The sequence below is a fragment of the Equus asinus genome, chromosome 4 (genome assembly GCF_041296235.1).
Source record: "Equus asinus isolate D_3611 breed Donkey chromosome 4, EquAss-T2T_v2, whole genome shotgun sequence".
Lineage (NCBI taxonomy): Eukaryota > Metazoa > Chordata > Mammalia > Perissodactyla > Equidae > Equus > Equus asinus.
In genome coordinates this window covers 105,470,793-105,491,452 of record NC_091793.1, presented here as the reverse complement: position 1 = coordinate 105,491,452, position 20,660 = coordinate 105,470,793, and the positions used below count along the sequence as shown (strand labels likewise).

The 20,660-nt window shown below is 35.7% G+C and overlaps 1 protein-coding gene across 2 annotated transcripts in view; it reads right to left on the bottom strand.

The window, feature by feature from the left end:
- Positions 1-816: 816 nt before the first annotated feature.
- Positions 817-20,660, bottom strand: part of LOC106843326 (sodium channel protein type 2 subunit alpha) — a 138,987-nt gene continuing 119,143 nt past the window's right edge. For both annotated transcript variants that reach the window (XM_014860312.3, XM_044768782.2), the window contains exons 21-27: positions 18,977-19,099; positions 16,348-16,629; positions 14,728-14,781; positions 11,664-11,801; positions 11,195-11,299; positions 6,107-6,377; positions 817-4,218 (exon numbers count right to left, since the gene is read on the bottom strand). In XM_014860312.3, coding sequence (XP_014715798.1) covers positions 3,023-4,218; positions 6,107-6,377; positions 11,195-11,299; positions 11,664-11,801; positions 14,728-14,781; positions 16,348-16,629; positions 18,977-19,099 — 2,169 coding nt within the window. In that variant the 3' untranslated portion in view covers positions 817-3,022. The remainder of the gene's footprint in view (positions 4,219-6,106; positions 6,378-11,194; positions 11,300-11,663; positions 11,802-14,727; positions 14,782-16,347; positions 16,630-18,976; positions 19,100-20,660) is intronic.

Genomic DNA, 20,660 nt, shown 5'->3' with positions numbered 1-20,660 from the left:
GCATCAGGGGGGAGCATTAAAAAAAATTGGATGCTTAAGTCTCATCCCCAGAGATACGAACTGAATTGGTCTCGTCTTGGTCTATGAATGGGCATTTTTTCTTCAAGCTCCTCAAGTAATTCTAATATGCAATCAGAACTGATACACATTTCCCAAATTGCTTGTAATTAAATGAGAAAACCAAATGTGTCGTTTTGGAATTTTGTTTATACATTATAAAAAGTTGAGATCTAAGCTCTCTTAGAATTTTTGCCAAGTAAATTGTAGAAATGAATATAGAGACATTCCATGGACTTGTCACAGGAATAGCAGATTATTAGGGGCAGAAGCGCACAGAGCCATCGCCTACAGACTGTAATAAACAAGACATTTGGTGAGCAGAAAAGAAACAAGAGTGTCCTGAATGAAAAATCCCTGGAAGCCCAAGAAAGGGATGAGAAAGTATTTAGAAATGTAGATCAGGAATACATACAGAAGGAAGTAAAAAGCCAAAGAGAAAAACAAAATAAAATAGTAGGTAGCCAGGAAGGAGAAAGGATGCACAACTTAAAATGTTAGTCAATTTTTTATTAATTTTTGTAACTTTCCACTACTCTACTCAATTCCATATCTAGCTTTTTGGCCAATATTAAAACTAGATATCCAGTGCACTCTTTTTAATTAATTTCCATTCCATGAAAAAATTTAAAGATGAATTATTATAGTTAATGCGTATTCTTTATATTTTTTCTGATAGATCATTTTTACATGATAGAAATTTACCTTTAAATGGCATTTCAAAGATAGAATCAAAGACAGAACAATTAAATACAAAAACAAAAGCAAAACCTTTATTCTTTTGGCTTGATTGTAATGTGGTTTACCGTTCTTTGTGGTAATAGCATTTTCCTGCATGCATTTCACCAACACACTACAAGTCAATAGCTTTAGTATAAAGAATCTACATTTATTGTTGCTTGTGAAAGAAACACAAAATGTTTCGCTGTAACTGGTAATATAATTTCACTACCTGGTTTGTGGGGAGGAAAAAAACTTGGATCCTATATCATATCTGATACAGTTCTAAAGCCATATGGGTCAATAAGGATAAGATCTATCTGTGTAAACAGACACTAGAAAAGACTGATGATTTACTGAATATAAAGACTAGGTGGAAACATCTCATTCAAGCAATGCCAAGAATAGCAAGTGATCTTTCCTTAAGCCTCTTTCAGTGATAGGGCATTACTATTTGGAATCAAATAAACGTTGGACTCAGTCTGAGATTCGTTTTACATTGAAACGTGTGCAAAGTTTACAGTACCAATAAAAAAGCAGAAACCTACACTGCATCTTAGTCTTCGTTTCTTATTTCGTGAAGTGCTTTAATTTAAAAGTGCTAGGAACAGAAACTAACAGTAGTGACTGTGACATCAACCTGAAGATACTTTTAATTTCTCATTTTATGTACAAAAGGCTGAAAAATAAAATAAAATGAACTTTTTACAGTATTTATATTTTCTTAGAAAACTCTAACCATATATTTTCAACAGATTTAAGCAGCTTGCAACATGTTTGTACAGTCGGCTTTTCACCATACAGCGTTCAATTAAGATTGGAAGAATAAAAAGCAAGAAGCTCTTCATTGTTTGCTGCGATCTATTGCTTAATGACATGAAGAATGAGGTCTTGATAGAACAATTTGTTTCACTTTACCACTGACATATGGCTTCCCATATTAGACTTCTGAACAGTGGAAGGAGTAAGATACAGCAGCCTAGGCAAGATAAACATGCAGCAGTGACAGCTTCAAACTCTAATGGAACCAATGACATCATATTACCTGTTGAAAGCTTGCAAACTATACTTACTGTGGTACATATTTGATGCAATAAATACTGTGCTTAAGTCATCATTTTTGTTTGCTCAAACATGCACCACTGGGTAAAATTACTATTTACAAAGCAGACTTGTATTTTTTAAATTGACATATACTATGTCAACCTTACCAAGAGCAGAAGATGGCTAAACGATACTGCAGGAAAAAGCAGAAGTAACTTTATAAAGTGGTGGTGGGGAACGCTTTTTGGTCAATTCAGGTCTTAGAAAGGACTTGATAGGATATTTTTATTTTATGCCAAAGGACACTTATCAAAAATGTTATAATCATGCTACTGGGACACTGAACGACTATGTGATGGTGGGTGTGTCTCTGTGTGTGTATACATATATATGTATAAACACGCACATATACATATATACATATATACATGTACATATAATGGAATATGTAAAAATAAAACAGTTCTTTAACGTTTGTGAATTCTATGGAACATTTACAGGCACATTAAAATTTTTCTGGATGAGACACCTTAAAACATGAATAGCTATTTAAGCACCTCAAAAATCTAAAAACATCCTGAAACAAGAAGTAAACTCTTTCCTTTTGTGATGTGATTTTTTTCACGTGTGAATGAGAAGTGCAGCATGCCTTCATTTAAAATATATCCAGTTATACAATAGAGAAATGTAGAATTCCTACCTTTAATCCCTCTCCCCAAACACAAACCCATTTACAAAAATAGTCACATATAATAGTAAACAACCTGTGAATTAAAAAAAAAAAGTGATAAATTCACAGCATACATTTTGTAAAAATATGGCAGGTGTGGCAGTTAACACATAAACAGTGGTGACAATTACCATTATCAAGTGTCACGTGTTGACTTTACATAAAAATTTAACTCCCCTCCCCCCTTTAAGTTGGTTCCTATAGTCTGAGTAGCCATTACGTCTCTGCTCTTCAGCAGTGTCAGCTGGTTGTGAAAACAGAAACCTCCTGGCGATGCTGATTTTCTGGTTTATTGAGTTCCAGTTTGCTGACCAGAGGTCCCTGTCTTGTTATAGGCACTGACCTTAAGTATACATTTGTAAAAACAGTCAGTTTGGCATAGACGTCCTGTGGGAGTCCTGTTGACACTAACACATCACCATCACAGGCTGTAAACAATTGATCACAAAATGGAATATTCTCTGTTTCTTTTTACTTTTTACTTTCCCTGATATCTTTCCCTTTGTCTTCCTTTTCTGATTTGTCTTTTTCAAATTTTTCTTTTTCTGGCTTGGTCACACTATCATAAGAAGGTGGCGAAGTGGTGGAAGGTGTTACATCGGTTTTCTCCGGAGTTGAATTCTCATTTAGTTTATCAATGAGGATATCTTCTTTGATAGGTGTTCCATCACCTTCTTTGACTTTGTCTTTCTTATATATACATGAAACCTTTTTAACTTTTTGCTTCAAGAGGTAGCGTCTATAAGCCCTCTGGATAACAATAGCAGACACCTCCTCTTGTTTGCGTTTCAAAGTGGTTGTGATGGGCTCATAGGAGACTTTGGAGGGATTTGATGCCATGAATCGCTCCTCCATCTGTATTCGAAGGGCATCCATCTCTCCACTCTCACCCAAAACACGCTTTGTAAAGGCAAATAAAATGTCAAGGCAGTGGATCCGGTCCCCACTGACCATGGGCAGGTCCATGGCAATGAGCTGGACTTTGTTTGGTTTTGCTATGAGAAGAGGAGGATCCAGGGCAGCTGCAAAATCAGAGAGCTTGGAGAACTCTATAAACTGAGTGGCATCAGGATCAAACTTCTCCCAGACCTCGTAGAACATCTCAAAGTCATCCTCACTCAGGGGCTCTGCACTTTCCTCAGTAGCAACACTGAAGTTCTCCAGGATGACGGCGATGTACATGTTCACCACAACCAGAAATGATATGATGATGTAACTGACGAAAAAGAAAATCCCAACAGATGGGTTCCCACAGTCTCCCTTAACTGAGCTTCCAGGGTGATCTTTTTCAGGGTCACAATCTGGAGGGCCACTGTTGAGAATAGGTGCTAGCAATCCATCCCAGCCAGCAGAGGTGGTAATTTGGAACAGGCAGATCATGCTGTTGCCAAAAGTTTCGAAGTTGAACATGTCATCAATTCCAACTTCCCTTTTAACATACGCAAAGTTGGACATTCCAAAGATGGCGTAGATGAACATGACCAGGAAGAGCAGAAGGCCAATGTTAAACAACGCAGGAAGGGACATCATCAGAGCAAAGAGCAGCGTGCGGATCCCCTTAGCTCCTTTGATCAGACGGAGGATTCGGCCAATCCTGGCAAGACGGATCACTCGGAACAGGGTCGGGGACACAAAATATTTCTCTATCAGCTCAGCCAGAAACATGCCTATGGAAAACCAAGATACAACAACAAAAATAGTATTACATTTAATAGCAGAAAATAAAAATTTACACAAGTAAGATAAACACTAGTTTTATAAAATGTGGACATGAGAATTAGGTTTATATATACATACGTACATTTATATACATATATATACATACATAGACACATATACATACACACATACAACCTGCAATATTTGTTCAGCAAAATGAAATGTATGTTTGTTGTTATAACATTAACACCTTTATACTAATTGGTGTTAATGGTCACTTTTGACCATTGAAAGTATCGATGGTTATTTTTCCTAATTCAAGAAAAGCATCTATCAAAAGAACAACTGAATTACTGAAGGCCTAAAGATGTCACAAAGCATATGGCAGCCAAGCATAGAAATGGATTTATATTTCTAAAATATTAGTTCTAGAATTTGGACAAGAACTAATGGATAAAGCATGTGATTTTGGATCATGAACATGAGAGTTCTTATTCTTCAGAGATGGTTGTGATACATTTTATTTGGGAGGTGGCAGAATGGTGTGGAGGAGAGAATCCATGCTTTGGAGACACTCATACTTGGGACTCATTCTGGTTCTTGATTTTATGCATCACTAAATGATGATAATACTTAGGGGTTTTTTGGTATTTTTGTGTGTTTTTTCCTAAGGAAGATTAGCCCTGAGCTAACGTCTGATGCCAATCCTCTCCTTTTTGCTGAGGAAGATTGGCCCGGAGATAACATCTGTGCCCACCTTCCTCTATTTTATATGCGGGATGCCTGCCACAGCATGGCTTGATAAGTGGTGTGTAGGTCTGCACCCGGGATCGGAACTGGTGAACCCTTGGCCGCTAAAGTGGAGTGCATGAACTTAACCACTACACCAAGGGGTAGGCCCCAATATCTAGATTTTTTGTTTCTGTTAAAATTAATATTTACTGAGTAAATATTACTAGGCATAGTGTTAAGTGCATTTACTTACATAATCTCATTTAATCCTGACAACATTTTACAGAAGTATTCCTTGGAAAACCAGGGATTGGGGAGGTGAGGTAGCTTGCCAAAGGTCAGAGTTGGTAAGAAGTGGATATAGTGAAGCTCCAGACCAGGTCCGTATGACCCCCAAGTCTCATCCTTAATCACTATATTATTGCCACATAGCACTGTCGTGAGGATCAAATGGAATGGCACATTGCTTCAAAATTCTACTTTATCAGAGAAAGTGTATAAATAACGGAATGCTGTGTTTCTCTCTATGTATATGTTCTCTTTCCTGAAATGGGCAGAACCTCATGTTAAATCTCTTACATTTACTTTTAGTGCCTCATTTAATGTTCTGTACGTAAACACTTAATATGCATTGATGATAATGAGTCTGTTTTGAATTTTTGCACAAAATGTCTACTTCTGAAAAAGAATATTACCAACCATAGAAAACTAGCTGAACCCAAAGATAACATGAAGCTTATATGCGTGTGGATATACATAAATACATATACACTCTATTCCAGTTATCTAGGAGATCTTATTTATGGACTATTTGACTACTTCTAATGATTTATATGTGTACATGTGTGAATTGTTTATCAAAACAATACATGTCTATACTTCAGGGGTACGACTGAGTACAGGAGGATTATGCCAAAGTTGAAGTTACTGTCTTCTGAAATGAGACAAGATGATAAATGCAAACTGAAAGATGTAATTTTTTTTTTTTACACATCATTTCATGCACAGCACACAATTAGAGAAATGACAAGCTGAACAATGGACGATTAGACTTTTACTTGAAATTTGTGGATGAATGAGAAAGATCAATGGAAAACATTTTCAAAGTTTTAAAACGCAAATTTGCATTAACTTCCTTAATTAAGTAAAAGCACCTCTTCTTACCTACAATGGAGAGAATAACCACCACAAAATCAAAAATATTCCAGCCAATGGTAAAATAGTAATAACGAAGAGAGATTAGTTTCAGCACACATTCTCCAGTGAACAGAACAATAAACACTAGATTAATCCAGTACAAAATGTTTGTCATTTCTTGACTCTGGTCATCAGTTTCCACCATCATGGTGACCATGTTGAGGCAGATGAGGATCATGATGCTGATATCAAAGACTTGTTTGGTTACAAAATCAAAGACCATTCCTTGGAATTTGTTCTGGAACAAAGAATACATAAAACTTCATTTAGAAACTAGAAAAAAAATTCAAGTTCAACTTATCTGATTTTAACATAGCAATATGAAAATGCAGCTTTTATAAAAGCACCATGTTTGTTTATACTTGGAAGAAAATTTTGTATATTGGAATATCCAACTCTTTTCAAATGTATTTGCTTTATTTACAGTGTTCATAATACCAGATTTTATAAACTGACTCTATGTCAAAAACCACCGATTATGTTCTCAGTGCCCAGAACATCAACATGTGTATGATGGACAGTCGGTAAATAATTGCCACTATAATAAATCTTTGATATCCCATATGTTGGGTGTGGGTATCAAAATTAACCTTTGAGAGTTAATAAATAAATACTTCTCCAGCTTTTTCTGTCATTTTTTTTCTTGTTTCTGCCTTTATATTCTCTCTCCAAAGCCACAGCATCTTAAATTCTACCTTAAGGTTCAGCTGAGAAGATGTTTTAAAAATTATAGTTTAAGAAAAGGGACATTCGTGGAACAACTGGTGAAATCCAATTAACTTCTGTATTTTATCTAATGGTATTGTACTAGGTTAATTTCTTAGTTTTGATAACTCATCTATCATTATCTAAGATGTTAAAGTTAGGGAAAGCTGGGTGAAGATTATATGAGCTAACTTTTGTAAGAATAAAATTATCTTTAAAAATATAATAGTTCATAATTCAGGTATTAAACCTTTGCCCTCTTCAGTTTGGACCTTATTTCCAAGCATTTAGTGGCCTTATGTCTTGCTTATGAAATTAAGTCCTTATCTTATAAACCAGTTCTGCTTTGGACCCCGTTTTGTTCTTTTTGCCTGTATCTGTTTAGTATTTCAGGCACTCTAGGGCTTGTGCCCTGACTTCTGCTAAGCTGTCCTTCTCTGCCTTCTCAACTAGCACAACTGATGTTCTGTCATCTACATACTTCAGAGTCTGCTTTTCCAGATGGACACGTTTATCGGTTTGGACTCTCTATATTAGTGCTCTGACCTCTCCCTGGTGAGAGACATCCATTACTGCCTATTGAAATTCTTGGACATCAAACACTAACTGTTTGTTACATTTTGCTCTTTTCTCTGAATACATATCTGCTCTGCTAGACTGGACTTCTATTGCTTCAGCTGGATCTGTCCCCCAGAGCCTCCTTCAACCTAATAAATGTGTCTAGTCACAGTTCCAAACCCTCCCTTCTTAGTTTTTATTTACTGCAGTTTACTTTTCCAAGTCTGGTTATGTTCCCCTTATTTCTATCTTTCTGCTATTTCCTACCACTCTTCTACCATATCATTTTATCTTGTTTATTTGTCCCCTCTGTTTAAAACAGACTTCCTCCACTCCTTCGTCTGGTGAATTCTAACTCAGTTTTAAGTTTTAAGCTCTCTGTGCTTTCAGAAAACTTTGTGCTTACATTTGTCATAAAATTGATGACTGTGTATTGCAACTGGGTTGCCCTTATTTAATTTTAATTTTCTCTTCAGTTGTCTGGAGGCTCTGCAAGGACAGAGCAGTGTCATTTTTCTCACAGATATATCACCTAGGGTGTAATAGGTTCAAAACTGCTTGAAAACAGAAAACTGGTGTTTATTTTCCTATCAGCATGATTAATCAAAAGCTCCTTAGATTCCCTGACTATATAGTTTTCCAGGGGGTCACCTGAATGTACAACTCAAATCCCCAGTCACTGATCACCTGCTCCAATTGAAACCCCGGTGTGCAGAATATGCTGGAGGAAGCTATATAACCCTGGAGGCCCTGTCCACCAAAGATTTATGCTCTCTCACCCCGTCTTGGCCCTTGACAACGATTAGCAATCCTTTGTCCCTCACTTGCTCCCAGGATAGTTTCAAACTTCTCAGAAACTTTTCATTCTCTTGCTCTCTATTCTTATTTCTTTTTTGAAAACATTACAGTCAATTGGTGTAAAGAAACTCCTCTGATTCCTTTTGCATATCATATTATCTTGATTTCCACACCTATCTTTTTATATAATACTCCAAATTCCTTAGAGGGCTCAGTCCCTTTTCCTCTATAAATCTAACCTAGACCACACTGTTCCTGAGCCACATTCTGAGAGACTTTATTCTATATTTGTTTTCTCTCTTCAATCTCTTCCCCTCCAGAACTCCTGAATTGCTTCAAACCTAATCTCGCAATCTTAAGAAAATTATTTTACTGTTTCTTCTAAATATTCATTCTCTCTCAGACTGCCCTCCCTTTGATCGATTGTCAAATTCTGCAAACTAGCATCTCCAATTTTCTTTCCATTCATGTCCCTACTTCACAACCTGCATGACAGCACTGTTCGTCCAGTGGTATAAGGCAAAAAGTCATAAGTCCTCTTTGTCACCTCCTTCTTCACTTCTCATATTCAATTAGTAGACAAACCTTTTAATTTCACTCCTGTGATAGCTCACAAATCCATCTGCTTGTGTTCGTCTGCACACCACTCTGATTCAGGCTACCTATCGTCTCTGAAATAGCTCCAAACAAGTCTACGATGCATACACACCACCTCCGTCAATACTGGCTGAGTGATCTTCACAAAACCTAAACTGATCAGGTCCCCTTCAATGGTTTCCCATTGATCTAAGGATAAAGACAACTCTTGAACATGGCCTTCAAAGCCTGGAAAAGTCTGGCCCATCCTGACCTCTTCATTCTGAATATGTACCAAATGAATCCCCATTCCCTACACTCCAGGCTCGGTGGCCTTCCTACCTCAGGGTCTACACATATGCATTCCCCTTCTCATAAAGAGTGTTCTTATTCCCACTTTGCCTGTTGATACTTTCTCTCCTTCTTCCATCCTCAGCTCACGCACCACTTCAGTAAAGCCTTCCCTAACTTCCCTGATTAATGAGGCCCCTCCCCATTATCAGCTCTCACGGGCAAATGTATTCTTTCCTTCTTGGATGTTTCCCTTTGTTAGTGTGACTTTCTGCTTACTATTTGCTGTGCCAACTACTCTATGTTGTTTAATATTTAATTCCAAATGCTTAGCATAGTAAATTGTTAATGAATGACTGAATGGATGGATTTCACCAGATCATTTCCTAATTTGCCAAGTTGTTCCTAATAATATTCTAGCTAAGTGCACTGATCTTTTCTCATACATTCCTACCTCTTTCCAGGTAAATCTTTATGTCACCTGATGTAATTAGACAGCCTCTTTTCTTTTGAAATTTTCTCACACACACACACACATACTGCCTTATTGATTAATTTCATTCCCTCATTGACTTACCTTTTCCTACAATGGTGAAGCACCCAAGGCTTCATACTCAGCACATTTTTTTGGGTCTAATTATCTTTCAAAAATGAATCAATGCTTTAGAGCTCAACTGAACTTTGTCTGACAACTCTAAAATCCTTATCTCAGTCTGACATCCCCTAGGACTTAAACCAGTATTTCCAAACGCCTCTACAAGACTTTCATTTATGTTAGTGGAACCGATAATTTCACAAAACATCAACTGTTTTAGATTCTCCATTATTTATATGTCCTCCCTCTTTTCCTATATTTTATAGCTGCCTCATCCCGTTGAATCTTCTTATTGGCTCATTTATCTCCTGTTTTCCGGTCCTATTGGCATGATCCCATATTATGGACTCATCTTCTTGTGCATAAGGGTTCATCTTCTTGTCTAAGGCTCAGCATTATCTTGTCTCTAATATCTTCTCATACCAATCTCTAAAATCTCCTTTTCTTCACATTACTATACTGTTCTCTTAGCTACATTATACTTGCATTGTTTAATTAAGATTAATTTCTGCAGATTCATAGTGGTAACTTTAACTCATTTAACCCAGAAAACCTTGTGTCTACTACTCACTAACTCAAATATGTGCCAAATATTTCTGTGGCCTTGGAGTATACAATTTCTTATATAGGGAATGTACTCTGCGTTTCTTTCCATCGATTCACATTGTATTATTTCTCAAAGACTAGGCTCAACTTTACATTCATTATGTTTTATCCAATGTAGCTATCTACTTTCTTTGAGCTTTGGCTGAGTTACAAACTGAACACGAGCACGGCCAGTTTTATATTGTTACTAATGATTTCACAAAGTCTTGATTCCTGGGGAACACTGGATTGCCTTGCACCATGTATACCTTGGGGGAGGAGTTCTGAGACTTAATATCTGAGCTGTTCCTCCAGGAGTGCTGGAAGAATTCAGAGACTCTCCTGACAACAATTCCCTGCAGCAACCAACAGAACCAGAAGCCACTGGCAAATATACAACTGGAACAACCATAGAAAGTCATAAAAAGAATGATGTCATCTGATCTACGGGCAAGATGCTAGGAGGAAATATGAGGTTTTATTAAAACCAAAAACCCCCAAAGAACTATGACCTGGTTCATTAATGATCCCATTCTATCTGCAGAGTTGGACAGAAAATGGGACTTATTTGAGATGTATCAATTATTCTGATCGTCCCCACTGCACTCTGAGAACATTCAGTACTTCCACATATGTATGTATGGATATGTTTTCTTCTCTACATTAGAAGCTCCTCAGTGACTTCAATCTTATGTAATACTATAGGCATATAAGTGTGAAAATTTTCATTTATATATATTTTATATCTTTATATATAAAATATAGTACATAGTTGATATATATATATATAAAATATGTATACTTAGGCTATCTAAGATAGCTAGTCACATTGCTAAGGTAAAAACTCTGTTTTGCAAATTCACAAAAATACTAGTATCTAGCAATTTGGGCTATGAAAGTGATAGATAACATAGGTTTTATTGGTGATGAAAGTATGTTATTCTTACAGCAGGTCGAGGTATGGGTTTTTGTGGTTTCTTTGAACCCAGTTTTTTCATTGCATTGTAGTATTTCTTCTGTTCTTCTGTCATAAAAATGTCTTGACCTCCAAAGTAAAGAAATAAAAGCAAAACTCGTTAAAATCATGTTCTTTGCTAGCTATAAAACTCACCTTAGTAATTGTGCGAAAATTGGCTCCCAAGTTTTATTCTAATGTTGCTAATATCTGTATTTATGGAGATGCATATACTCAATACATAAATTATGCCATATTAATCACGTTTCTACACTAAAAATAAAAATACATGCTATCTGAATTATCAAATACCTAAAAACATATAAACAATTAAGTCTCTCAAAATAATCTCCGAATTATATATTTTTTCTTTTTGGTGATTGCATTTTGGAGCCAAAATAAAACAGTGTGACATTTTTAGTTCACATTTTAGAGTAAAGATGAAGTTTTAGTATACTTATCTTCTTTTTCTGTTGATTGAAGTTATCGATGATGACACCAATGAAGAGATTCAGAGTAAAGAACGAACCAAAAATAATAAAGATGACAAAATAAAGATACATGTACAGATTGTCTTCATACTTGGGTTGTAATTCTACCTACAAAATACGAAGAATGATAACTATTAGAACAAATACTTGTTTTATAAAAATGGCAGTGAATGCTCACTTCTCAAATCACGTCTTAATTGCTGGGAACGAAAAAAGTAAACGTTAAACAGATTTTATGACACATAAATCTAACATATTTATTAAGAGTCCTGCAAGATTATTCACTGACTTTAGAAAATGAAACTACTCATAAAAAGTCTGAATAATTAAAATTAATTTCACCTAATAAATACCCAGATTATAAACACACTTTCCTTTATAAATGAAGACTCAAACAGGGCATTCAAAGTGAGGATTTCCTCTTTCCCCAGAAAACATGCTAGAGTCACACCATTCTATGCTAAAATGTTTAAGATTTACTCCTCTAAGTCAGTTCCTCATCTGTAAAATGGAAATAATAGAACCTAAACCTCATTGTAGTTGGGAAGGTTATATGTATCAAGGTATGAAAAGTACTTGAAAACAGTGCTCGGCCAATTATAAGAGCTAAGTATAAAGGTTTGACTCCTATTGCACATCTCTTTTGGTAGGTTACAAGCATTATTGTATCTGTGGATATAGGTACATGGCTAGGACCTTTCCTTTCTGAAAATAAGTCTATTGATTCATTCTACTCAGGCCTTTGGCACTGTTTCTGCAACAATGATACACTCTCTTGTCCAGCACACTTTCGGTTAAAAAAAAAAGTGTGCTAATTGGTTTGAGCTTTGGCTGTAACCTACAGTTCAGGTTTCACAGGATATTGTTCTAATCAACTCAGTTAACCTGTCATAAGTAGCAATGGATGCACGTAATGACCCTGAGTGTCGTGAAGTCAATTTAGAGGGTCAGGGCTAACATGACTTTTTTTTCTAACAAAATAGAGTAAAATAGAAAACATTGGAAATATTGTAAAAGCACCTATTCTTTGATGAGACTTTTATTTCATTTCTGTGTGTGTGTGTTGGACAGTGATATAAAATGATATTTTTAAACGTTTTTAAATTAAATATAATACATACAGAATAAAATATAGCAAATTGTTATAAAGTGACTCTCACAACCCAGGACATTGTCAGGACCTCAAAAACCCTTGCTGTATTCTTCCAAACATAAATTTTACCATTTCTGTTGCAGGCAATCATCCTGACTTTTCTAAGAATTTTGTCCTTACTTTTTCTTTAGAGTTAACAACTAAGTGTGCATTCTTAAACAATAAGGTAACTTGTGTCTACATTTGGACTAGTAGACAGATTTATTACAATTCTGTTATATTTTTAAGACTCACCCATATTACTGGGTAGACTGTATTCATATATCATTTTCATCACTGCTTCATATTCAATTATTTGTCCATTTTTGCTACTTTTGAGTTGTTTCTAGTTTTTTGCTAGTGCAAAAAAAGTTACATTCATTCTTATACAAAGATTTGCCTATACCTGTGCACAAGTTTCAGCAGGCTATATTTATAAAAATGAAATCTCAGGGGGAAAAGAATATTTTTTACTTTATTGAATAATGTGATAATGTCCAACTTTTTTTTAGGAATATTTATCCATTTTTTCCCCACCAGCATAGTAGAAGAGTTCTTATTGCTGTTTATCCTTGGAAGCACTTAATGTTGTCAGACTCTTAATATTACCAGTGAGGTAGGTTTATAGGTGATAACTTATTTTTGTTTAAATTAGCATTTCTCTGTTGATTAATGAGAGTAACAGTCAGCAAATTTTCATAATTTTAGTGGCCAATTGACTCTATCTTTTATAAAGTGCTTGAATGTCAAGGAGTTATGTATCAGACAGTGTATGCTAAATTATTAAGGAAGAAACTGAAAGTAACTTTCCTGTCATTTAAGTTAATGATAGGGAAGGTGGAAGGAATTTTAAACAAATTAATCAAATTGGTAGGAAACTGCTGTAGAAAGTAGTCATGAGCCCATTGTTTGTGGTCAGGGTTCAAAAACATGTTCTACCACTTAACACATTAAGCCCCTCTTTCCTCCAATGGTAAAATGCAGTTAATATCAACTATGTGATAAGGTTATTATTTAGGATTAAATGAGATAATGTAAGAAATCCCTTAGCAGAGTGAGTGGTAATAAATCATAAATCTTTATTATTATTCAAAAAGCTCATAAGTGGGATTCGTGATAGGGCTTGCAGAGTTACAATGCAGGGTGTTTAGCTCTTGTGCTCTCTCTCTCTCTTCTTTTAATAAAGTGCAAAAAAAAAACCCCAACTCAGGAATTCTTTCTGAGTTAACACCTGGTTATTAGTGTTAGGGAAATAACATTTGAGCTCAATTACTATGCTCTGGCAATATACCAGAAGCCAATCTTTATTTTTCAAAATGTGACTTCCTCCCTCATTGTGAAGTAATGAGAAATTAATGGAAACTGTACAAAAAAATTCCAAAGTACTGATGTGTATAAGGTAGATTGTTAAAGCTCCTTTCCTCTACCACACACTCTCACTTCCCAGAGAGAAACACTATTAAGGTTTTGTTTTGTTTTGTTTCCTGTTTGTTTTTTGCTCCATTAGTCAGATCCTTCCTATTACAAGGAAGATAAGAAGCTGGAAGAAATCTGTGACAGATGAAAAAAGTGCCTGTGAGGACTTCTAATGCACAAATGGCCAGAATTATCAGAGCCAAAAATAAAATGTCTCATTTTGAAAACACTCAACAAATTTCTACATGCCAGGTGCCACACTAGATACTAGAATAGAGATGTTAAAAGATTCACAGTGAGTAGAGAAAAACATTCAAATCAAATTTTGGAAGAAATAATATATGGTTGAATATTTTATTTTTGTAATACCGATGTGCTCTATAAATTGGCCAATAGCTTTATTTTATTGACGTTATCACTAAATTATAACAGTGTGGAAATATTCACTGGATCAAATTAAACAATTTTCCCTCTAAATAGACTTACATTTCGTGAATCGACAGCTGCATACATGATGTCCATCCATCCCTTAAATGTGGCCTGTAAAAAAGTCACATTATTTAATTTCTTTTTCTCCCACAAATTATAATTTTAGAAAAGAAATTAAGTATCAGATTAATTGACCGAGATCCATTCCAAAAACAGGTATGTGAAATAGTTTGGGGTTGCGGCCAGCCCAGTCACATAGTGGTTAAGTTTGCGCTCTCTGCTTCGGTGGCCTGGGGTTTGCAGGTTCAGATCCCAGGCACAGACCTACACACTGCTCAACAAGCCATGCTGTGGCAGCATCCCACATACAAAAGAGAGGAAGATGGGCATAGATGTTAGGTCAGGGACAATCTTCCTCACCAAAAAATGATAAATAAAATAAAAAAATAGTTTAGGGTTAATATTTAAACTTTTTGGGCAAAGTTTTATGATACATGAATTGAAAATACTTCAACTTTATATTCCTTATAACATTTTTATATGTATCTTTAACATCTATAATTAAATCATGATAAATGATAACAGTATGCTATCATCAAAGCAATTAACAACCTTGACTCTGTCATGCCTATAAGAATATACCATGAAATTTGATGAAACAATTTCATGTATACAGTACTAGCACCAGACAAGGTGAAAACTATGTTGCATTGTTTGATCTTAACGCCTTCTTTTGTACTTATTCTTTTCTAAATGATATCACCAATCACCAATCATGATGGTTGTTCTTGAAAATCTCCTCAATATTGTTGAACAAACTGTTTTGAGGCAGTTATTCTATGAGAAGAAGCAGTTTCTTAATTGGAAAACAAAAATTATATTCAACTGCAATTTATTCTATTAAATATTTATTTTTTGTTATGTGGACACAGCAATCCTGAAAACAAAATTCTTGCACGTTTTTCAGGTCCTCAGTGCCTCAGGCTCTGTCCTTCCCCCTAATATTCATCCACTGTTGGGTATTGAGTAGGAGGGTTATCTCAGGGAGCATGTGGACATGACTGAGTGGGCAGTTGAGGAGCCGAATGGATTTTTATGAATTTATAGCAGACGTAATAGTCTGGGTTGGAGGTTTTGCATTTGCAAGGGAGCAAGCTCCCTATCTGAAAGTGTTCACCCAGCAGGCAGAAAGATGAGAATTGGGGTTGGAGTCTGAGCTAGGGGTATAAAGGTGGGGAGTTCTGGTTATGGTGATGGTGAAGGTTGGTAAGTGGAGACATGATGAGGGTTTAAATATTGTCTGGTTGCTGAGAAGGAGTATAGAAATCTACCACATGCCCCCCTGCCCTCCGAAACACACACATCTTTCCAACCCGACCCTGGGGTCAGTACCTCTACTTTGCTTAGAGTAGGAATGAAGGAAAACAGTGGAAACCTAAATAGAAGTCTTAGTAACAAATGGATTGTTGCTGGAATACCTAATACATGATCCGGGAGACTATAAACTTTGTAGAACTGTCTAGTGTCTAACGTGGTGCTGAAAGATAGTTCAGCAATGACTGAGGAAGAATCTAGGCAGATGGGCCAGAGGAAGCATGTATTTGCAAATAGTGAGAAAGAAGAACTTGAGACTCATTTCAATAATACATCACAGAGAATAATAAAGTGGGCACTTACTACTTGAAGCAGAGAAAGATATCCAAGTCCCACATTATCAAAGTTTACTTTCACATTTTTCCACCTGGCAGTCTGATTGCTCTCTATGAGGGCTTTGCACTCGCTGTAGTTGTTGACCACGCTTACGTCAAACATTTCTCCGGTGGTGTAGTTAATACAGTGATAAAACTTGCCCGCAAAGAGATTCACTCCCATGATACTGAATATCAGCCAAAAGATCAGACAAACCAGAAGCACGTTCATTATGGATGGAATGGCTCCTAAGAGAGCGTTGACAACAACCTGGCACAGAAATGCAAAGGAAAAAGAAGTGAAAAGTCAGCAACAAATATTTATTTATTTTTACCTATTTTTAAACACTATAAAAACAACAGTCAAATGATAGAAAATATACATCTATTCTTAAATTAAATATTGGGCAGAAACCAATCTCTGGTAGCTCCAACTAAGAATTTTACAATTATACTTAAGAAGGATGTATAAAAATAAATTTTATATTAAGGAATATTTTCTCAAGAGGTAAGGATATATATGCAGCAAATTTTCATTAATGAATGGAACTAATTGTAAATGCAAAGATTGGCTAAGAATACAAATAGTGACATGACTATAGAAGTCATGTTACCATGTGCACATTACAATTTTTTTAAATCACGCAAACGACACAATCTACTATTTAAAATTTGAGAATAAAAGAGAACACTTGGGGATCTGTTTCCAAGATGAAAGGGAATACTGATAATAATTATTCTGAGAAAGCAAATGTCAACCAGGACGGTCCAAGCAATGTAGTATAGGGTCAATGTACGTACAAAAGATCCGCAGCAAAGAGACTGGAGCTTGGAGACTGCACATGTGATGAAGAGAAAAGGGTTTGCAAGTCTGGAGATCTGTATTCAGTCCCTATCACAAGTGAGCTGTGCGCCTTTGGGCAAGTTATTTAACTTTTCTGGCCCTAAAAGTCCTCCTTTGTGGAATCCCTTTCAGAAGAAAATTCTCAAATTATAAATTGAGAGATTACAATAATCAAAACATAGGCTTGGCTATGAGTGGCTTTGTTTTCAGAAAATAGGGCGATCTGAGTCCCAGGGTTTTGCTTGATGGCTTGGTTACTCGAAGCTTTCTCAATTAACCAGGGCTTCTAGGGGACTTTTTCAGGACATTTCTTAATTATCCCTGAAGTTGATATTTAGCTAAATTTCTTGCTCTGTACAAGCACACCTAAACCACATCAGAAAGAAACTTTATCGATGAGTAGACATTGAAAATATGAGAAATACATTAGCTTTCTTCAAACCCCTTATGAGATAAAAAGCATATACACATGCATCCATACGTACATATAAATATATGAGCAATGATATCTTACAGCAACAATACCAAATGGGTACTTGGCAAAAGGCACAATTCAGCTGTAAATTGATACCTGCAGCCTATTCAGTGAAGGATAACATTTTAACGTATTTTTAAAGGAAAGTAAGTTTTAACGAACTTATAACAGTGTTAAGTTACTACTAGAATTTCAAGTCTCTTTGATAATTCAGAGGTGCTTTTAGATTTGACACTGCACTTTTGAGTTCACCACAAGGAATGCTCCACAATGCAAATGTGAGCCGGCCCTGGTTAATAGAGTTCTGATTGGAAAAAAAAAAAAAGCCGAATTTCAAAGAAACGATACATGTGTTTTCCAAGAGTGTCAGATCTATTGAAGGACTAGGAATTTAGGTTCTTACATAGGCAAATTCCATATAGAAAATATGAAAATTATTCTATTACTGAAAGTTTGAATCTCTGTTTTTAAATTAAACCTACTACTGCAAAAACAGTGATTTTAAATTGGGAAAGTGAAAAGAATTTAAAAGCTAACAATTCCTTTTTGGCAACCATGTGCACACGCACCTACACACACCGTTCATTTCTGGTTGTGTTTGCAACATTTAGAGAAAGTCCTAAGTAACTATTTTCAAATGTCACAAGAAGTATCATTTTCCAAAAGTTCCTTTTGAATAGCTACATCCATTGAGACAGGATCATCATTTCCTCGGTGTTGAGGGTATGTGGTCTCAGGTTTTGTGCCCCAGGGGGTGACAAATGGCAGTACACATTCCTCCCTGTTCCTTTGTACCACCTTTCTAAATGAACGTTAGATTTCCAGTTGACCTACTTTTTAGCTATCTCAGCCTGTGTTTGAAAGCTACAAGGCCAGATTCAGACTTTAAAAGGCTCAAAACACATCATATGGAGCAGCGAAGAAATGATGAGGAACGATTTGGTGGTTTTAAATTACAGTGACTGGGATTTCCTGCACATTTATAAGTGGAATGAACATCGCTAATCTTAACTCATGTCAGAAGCCTACACAACATGACAGAGATTTCCCACAGAGTGAAAAATCTAGTTAGAAGCAATCCAATTGCTTCTAATTAGAAGCAATCACTCAGGCTTCATATTCTGTGAGGTCTCCAACAGTTTCAAGTGTATGGATGTCTGACAAATATTATTGATTGATTGGTTACGTCAGTATGAACGTTGAAGACACAGATTCTCCATGGATTTTCATTTCTAAGGTACACAATGTCAATCTGTTCTCAATTATGATTCTAACAAACTCTAAAGCATTTGGTCTTACCCTCATTCCTTCAAACCGGGATAAGGCTCTCAGTGGCCTCAGAGCTCTTAGTGTTCTGAGGGATTTGATGGCACCGAGTTCTGAGTAACCCAAGGCATTCGCTGTTAAGCTAACCAATGAGACCTATACAGAAAAAGCAACACGATTTTCTTATTTACAGACAAAAACGCTTACACAGTTCAACCTTGCTCGAGGCAAGAAACCAGCAGTTTTCAAACTTTAGTGAGTATCAAAATCACCCTGAGGGCTTGTTGAAAGCACAGATTGCTGGCAGAGTTCAGTAGGTTTGGTGTAGGGACTTAGAATTTGCATTTCTTCAAGTTCCCAGGTGCCCTAATGATACCGGTCTGTGAGTCACTTTGAGAACCACTGTTATAAATTTATGAAAAAGAAGAAAATATACATGTTCTCTTTTCAAGATTCTCGACAGAAAAAGAATGACACAGATATGCAATCTTTATCTACAGATCTGTAAAACTTGATCACTTCTCATATTATTTAGCAGACCTGAAAGGGAAATTAAAACTTCGTACAAGTATACAGCTACGCAAACCACAGGTGAACCAGAACAAAAATACATTCAGAAAGATCCAGGCCTCTCCACGGTGGCTTTGTCTTTCTGTAAATTTCAGTGTGAGGGTATAAAATTAATAATTAGGTCAAATTAAAATAATTAACTAAAAAGAAGTTGAGATTTTAGTATAACTAATTAGAAATTGCTGGAACAATGTTTTCTTTAGTCATTTATATAGATGACTAATGTAGATGATAAAAGTTCTAAAAATCTCAGCTAGAAAGGAAAAAACAACAGTCATAGGTGGCACAGAAATGTCTGCTCTCCTCTGAAAATACATAGAAAACTTATTAAAATTATGTAAGCAAAGAAAAGACATTTTCTCCTGAAGTATACCTGAATTTCAAAAGCAGATGAATGAAAACAGATGTGTAATATAGCTTTTAAGAGTATGGCGTTAATGGATATTTGAAAAATATATTTTTTAAGAAAAATAAGTGAAGTGCATAGAAAATTTTCACAACAAAACTTGACTTAATTGAACTAATTTTGCACATATAATCTGAAAGAGTGAAACCTGTAAATTTGGAGAAATTGGAACTATAAAAATTTATCTTAAGTGGTTTATATATTTTTCCTAAAATCTAAACTTTTAGGCTTTATAAGTCCCATCTTCACAGACAATTGGATAATAAAGTTACTGAATTATCATTTATTGTGAAGATTTTCTGTATATAAATATGAGGACCTGCAGTACTTTTCTTCTCTGCAGACAGAACCAAAAAGAGAAAGGCATAAATTAAAGGATGAAAGAAAAAAGTTAGACATGAGAAAAAATTCTGAACAGGGCAACATTGATTGGCTAATTAAAAGAAGTGGTAAAATATTCAACTTTATATGACTTGTGTAGCTAAATGTGAAAAGGAGATGCATTTAGGCCTTCTCTTTCTGGAGTAACCTCCTAATTAGTCTTTTGGCCTCTAAATAATCCCCTTTCTATTCCCTCATTCACACCTCCACCAAATTTCTCTGCCTAAAAGAGTGAACTTTTCTCGTCACTCTCCACAGATAATTCCTCAGTGGCTTCTTCTTTACTAACTCGAGTCTAAATCTCTTTGGATGGCCTCCCAGCTTCTTCCAACTCTTCTCCAACTTGTCTTTCTTACCTTA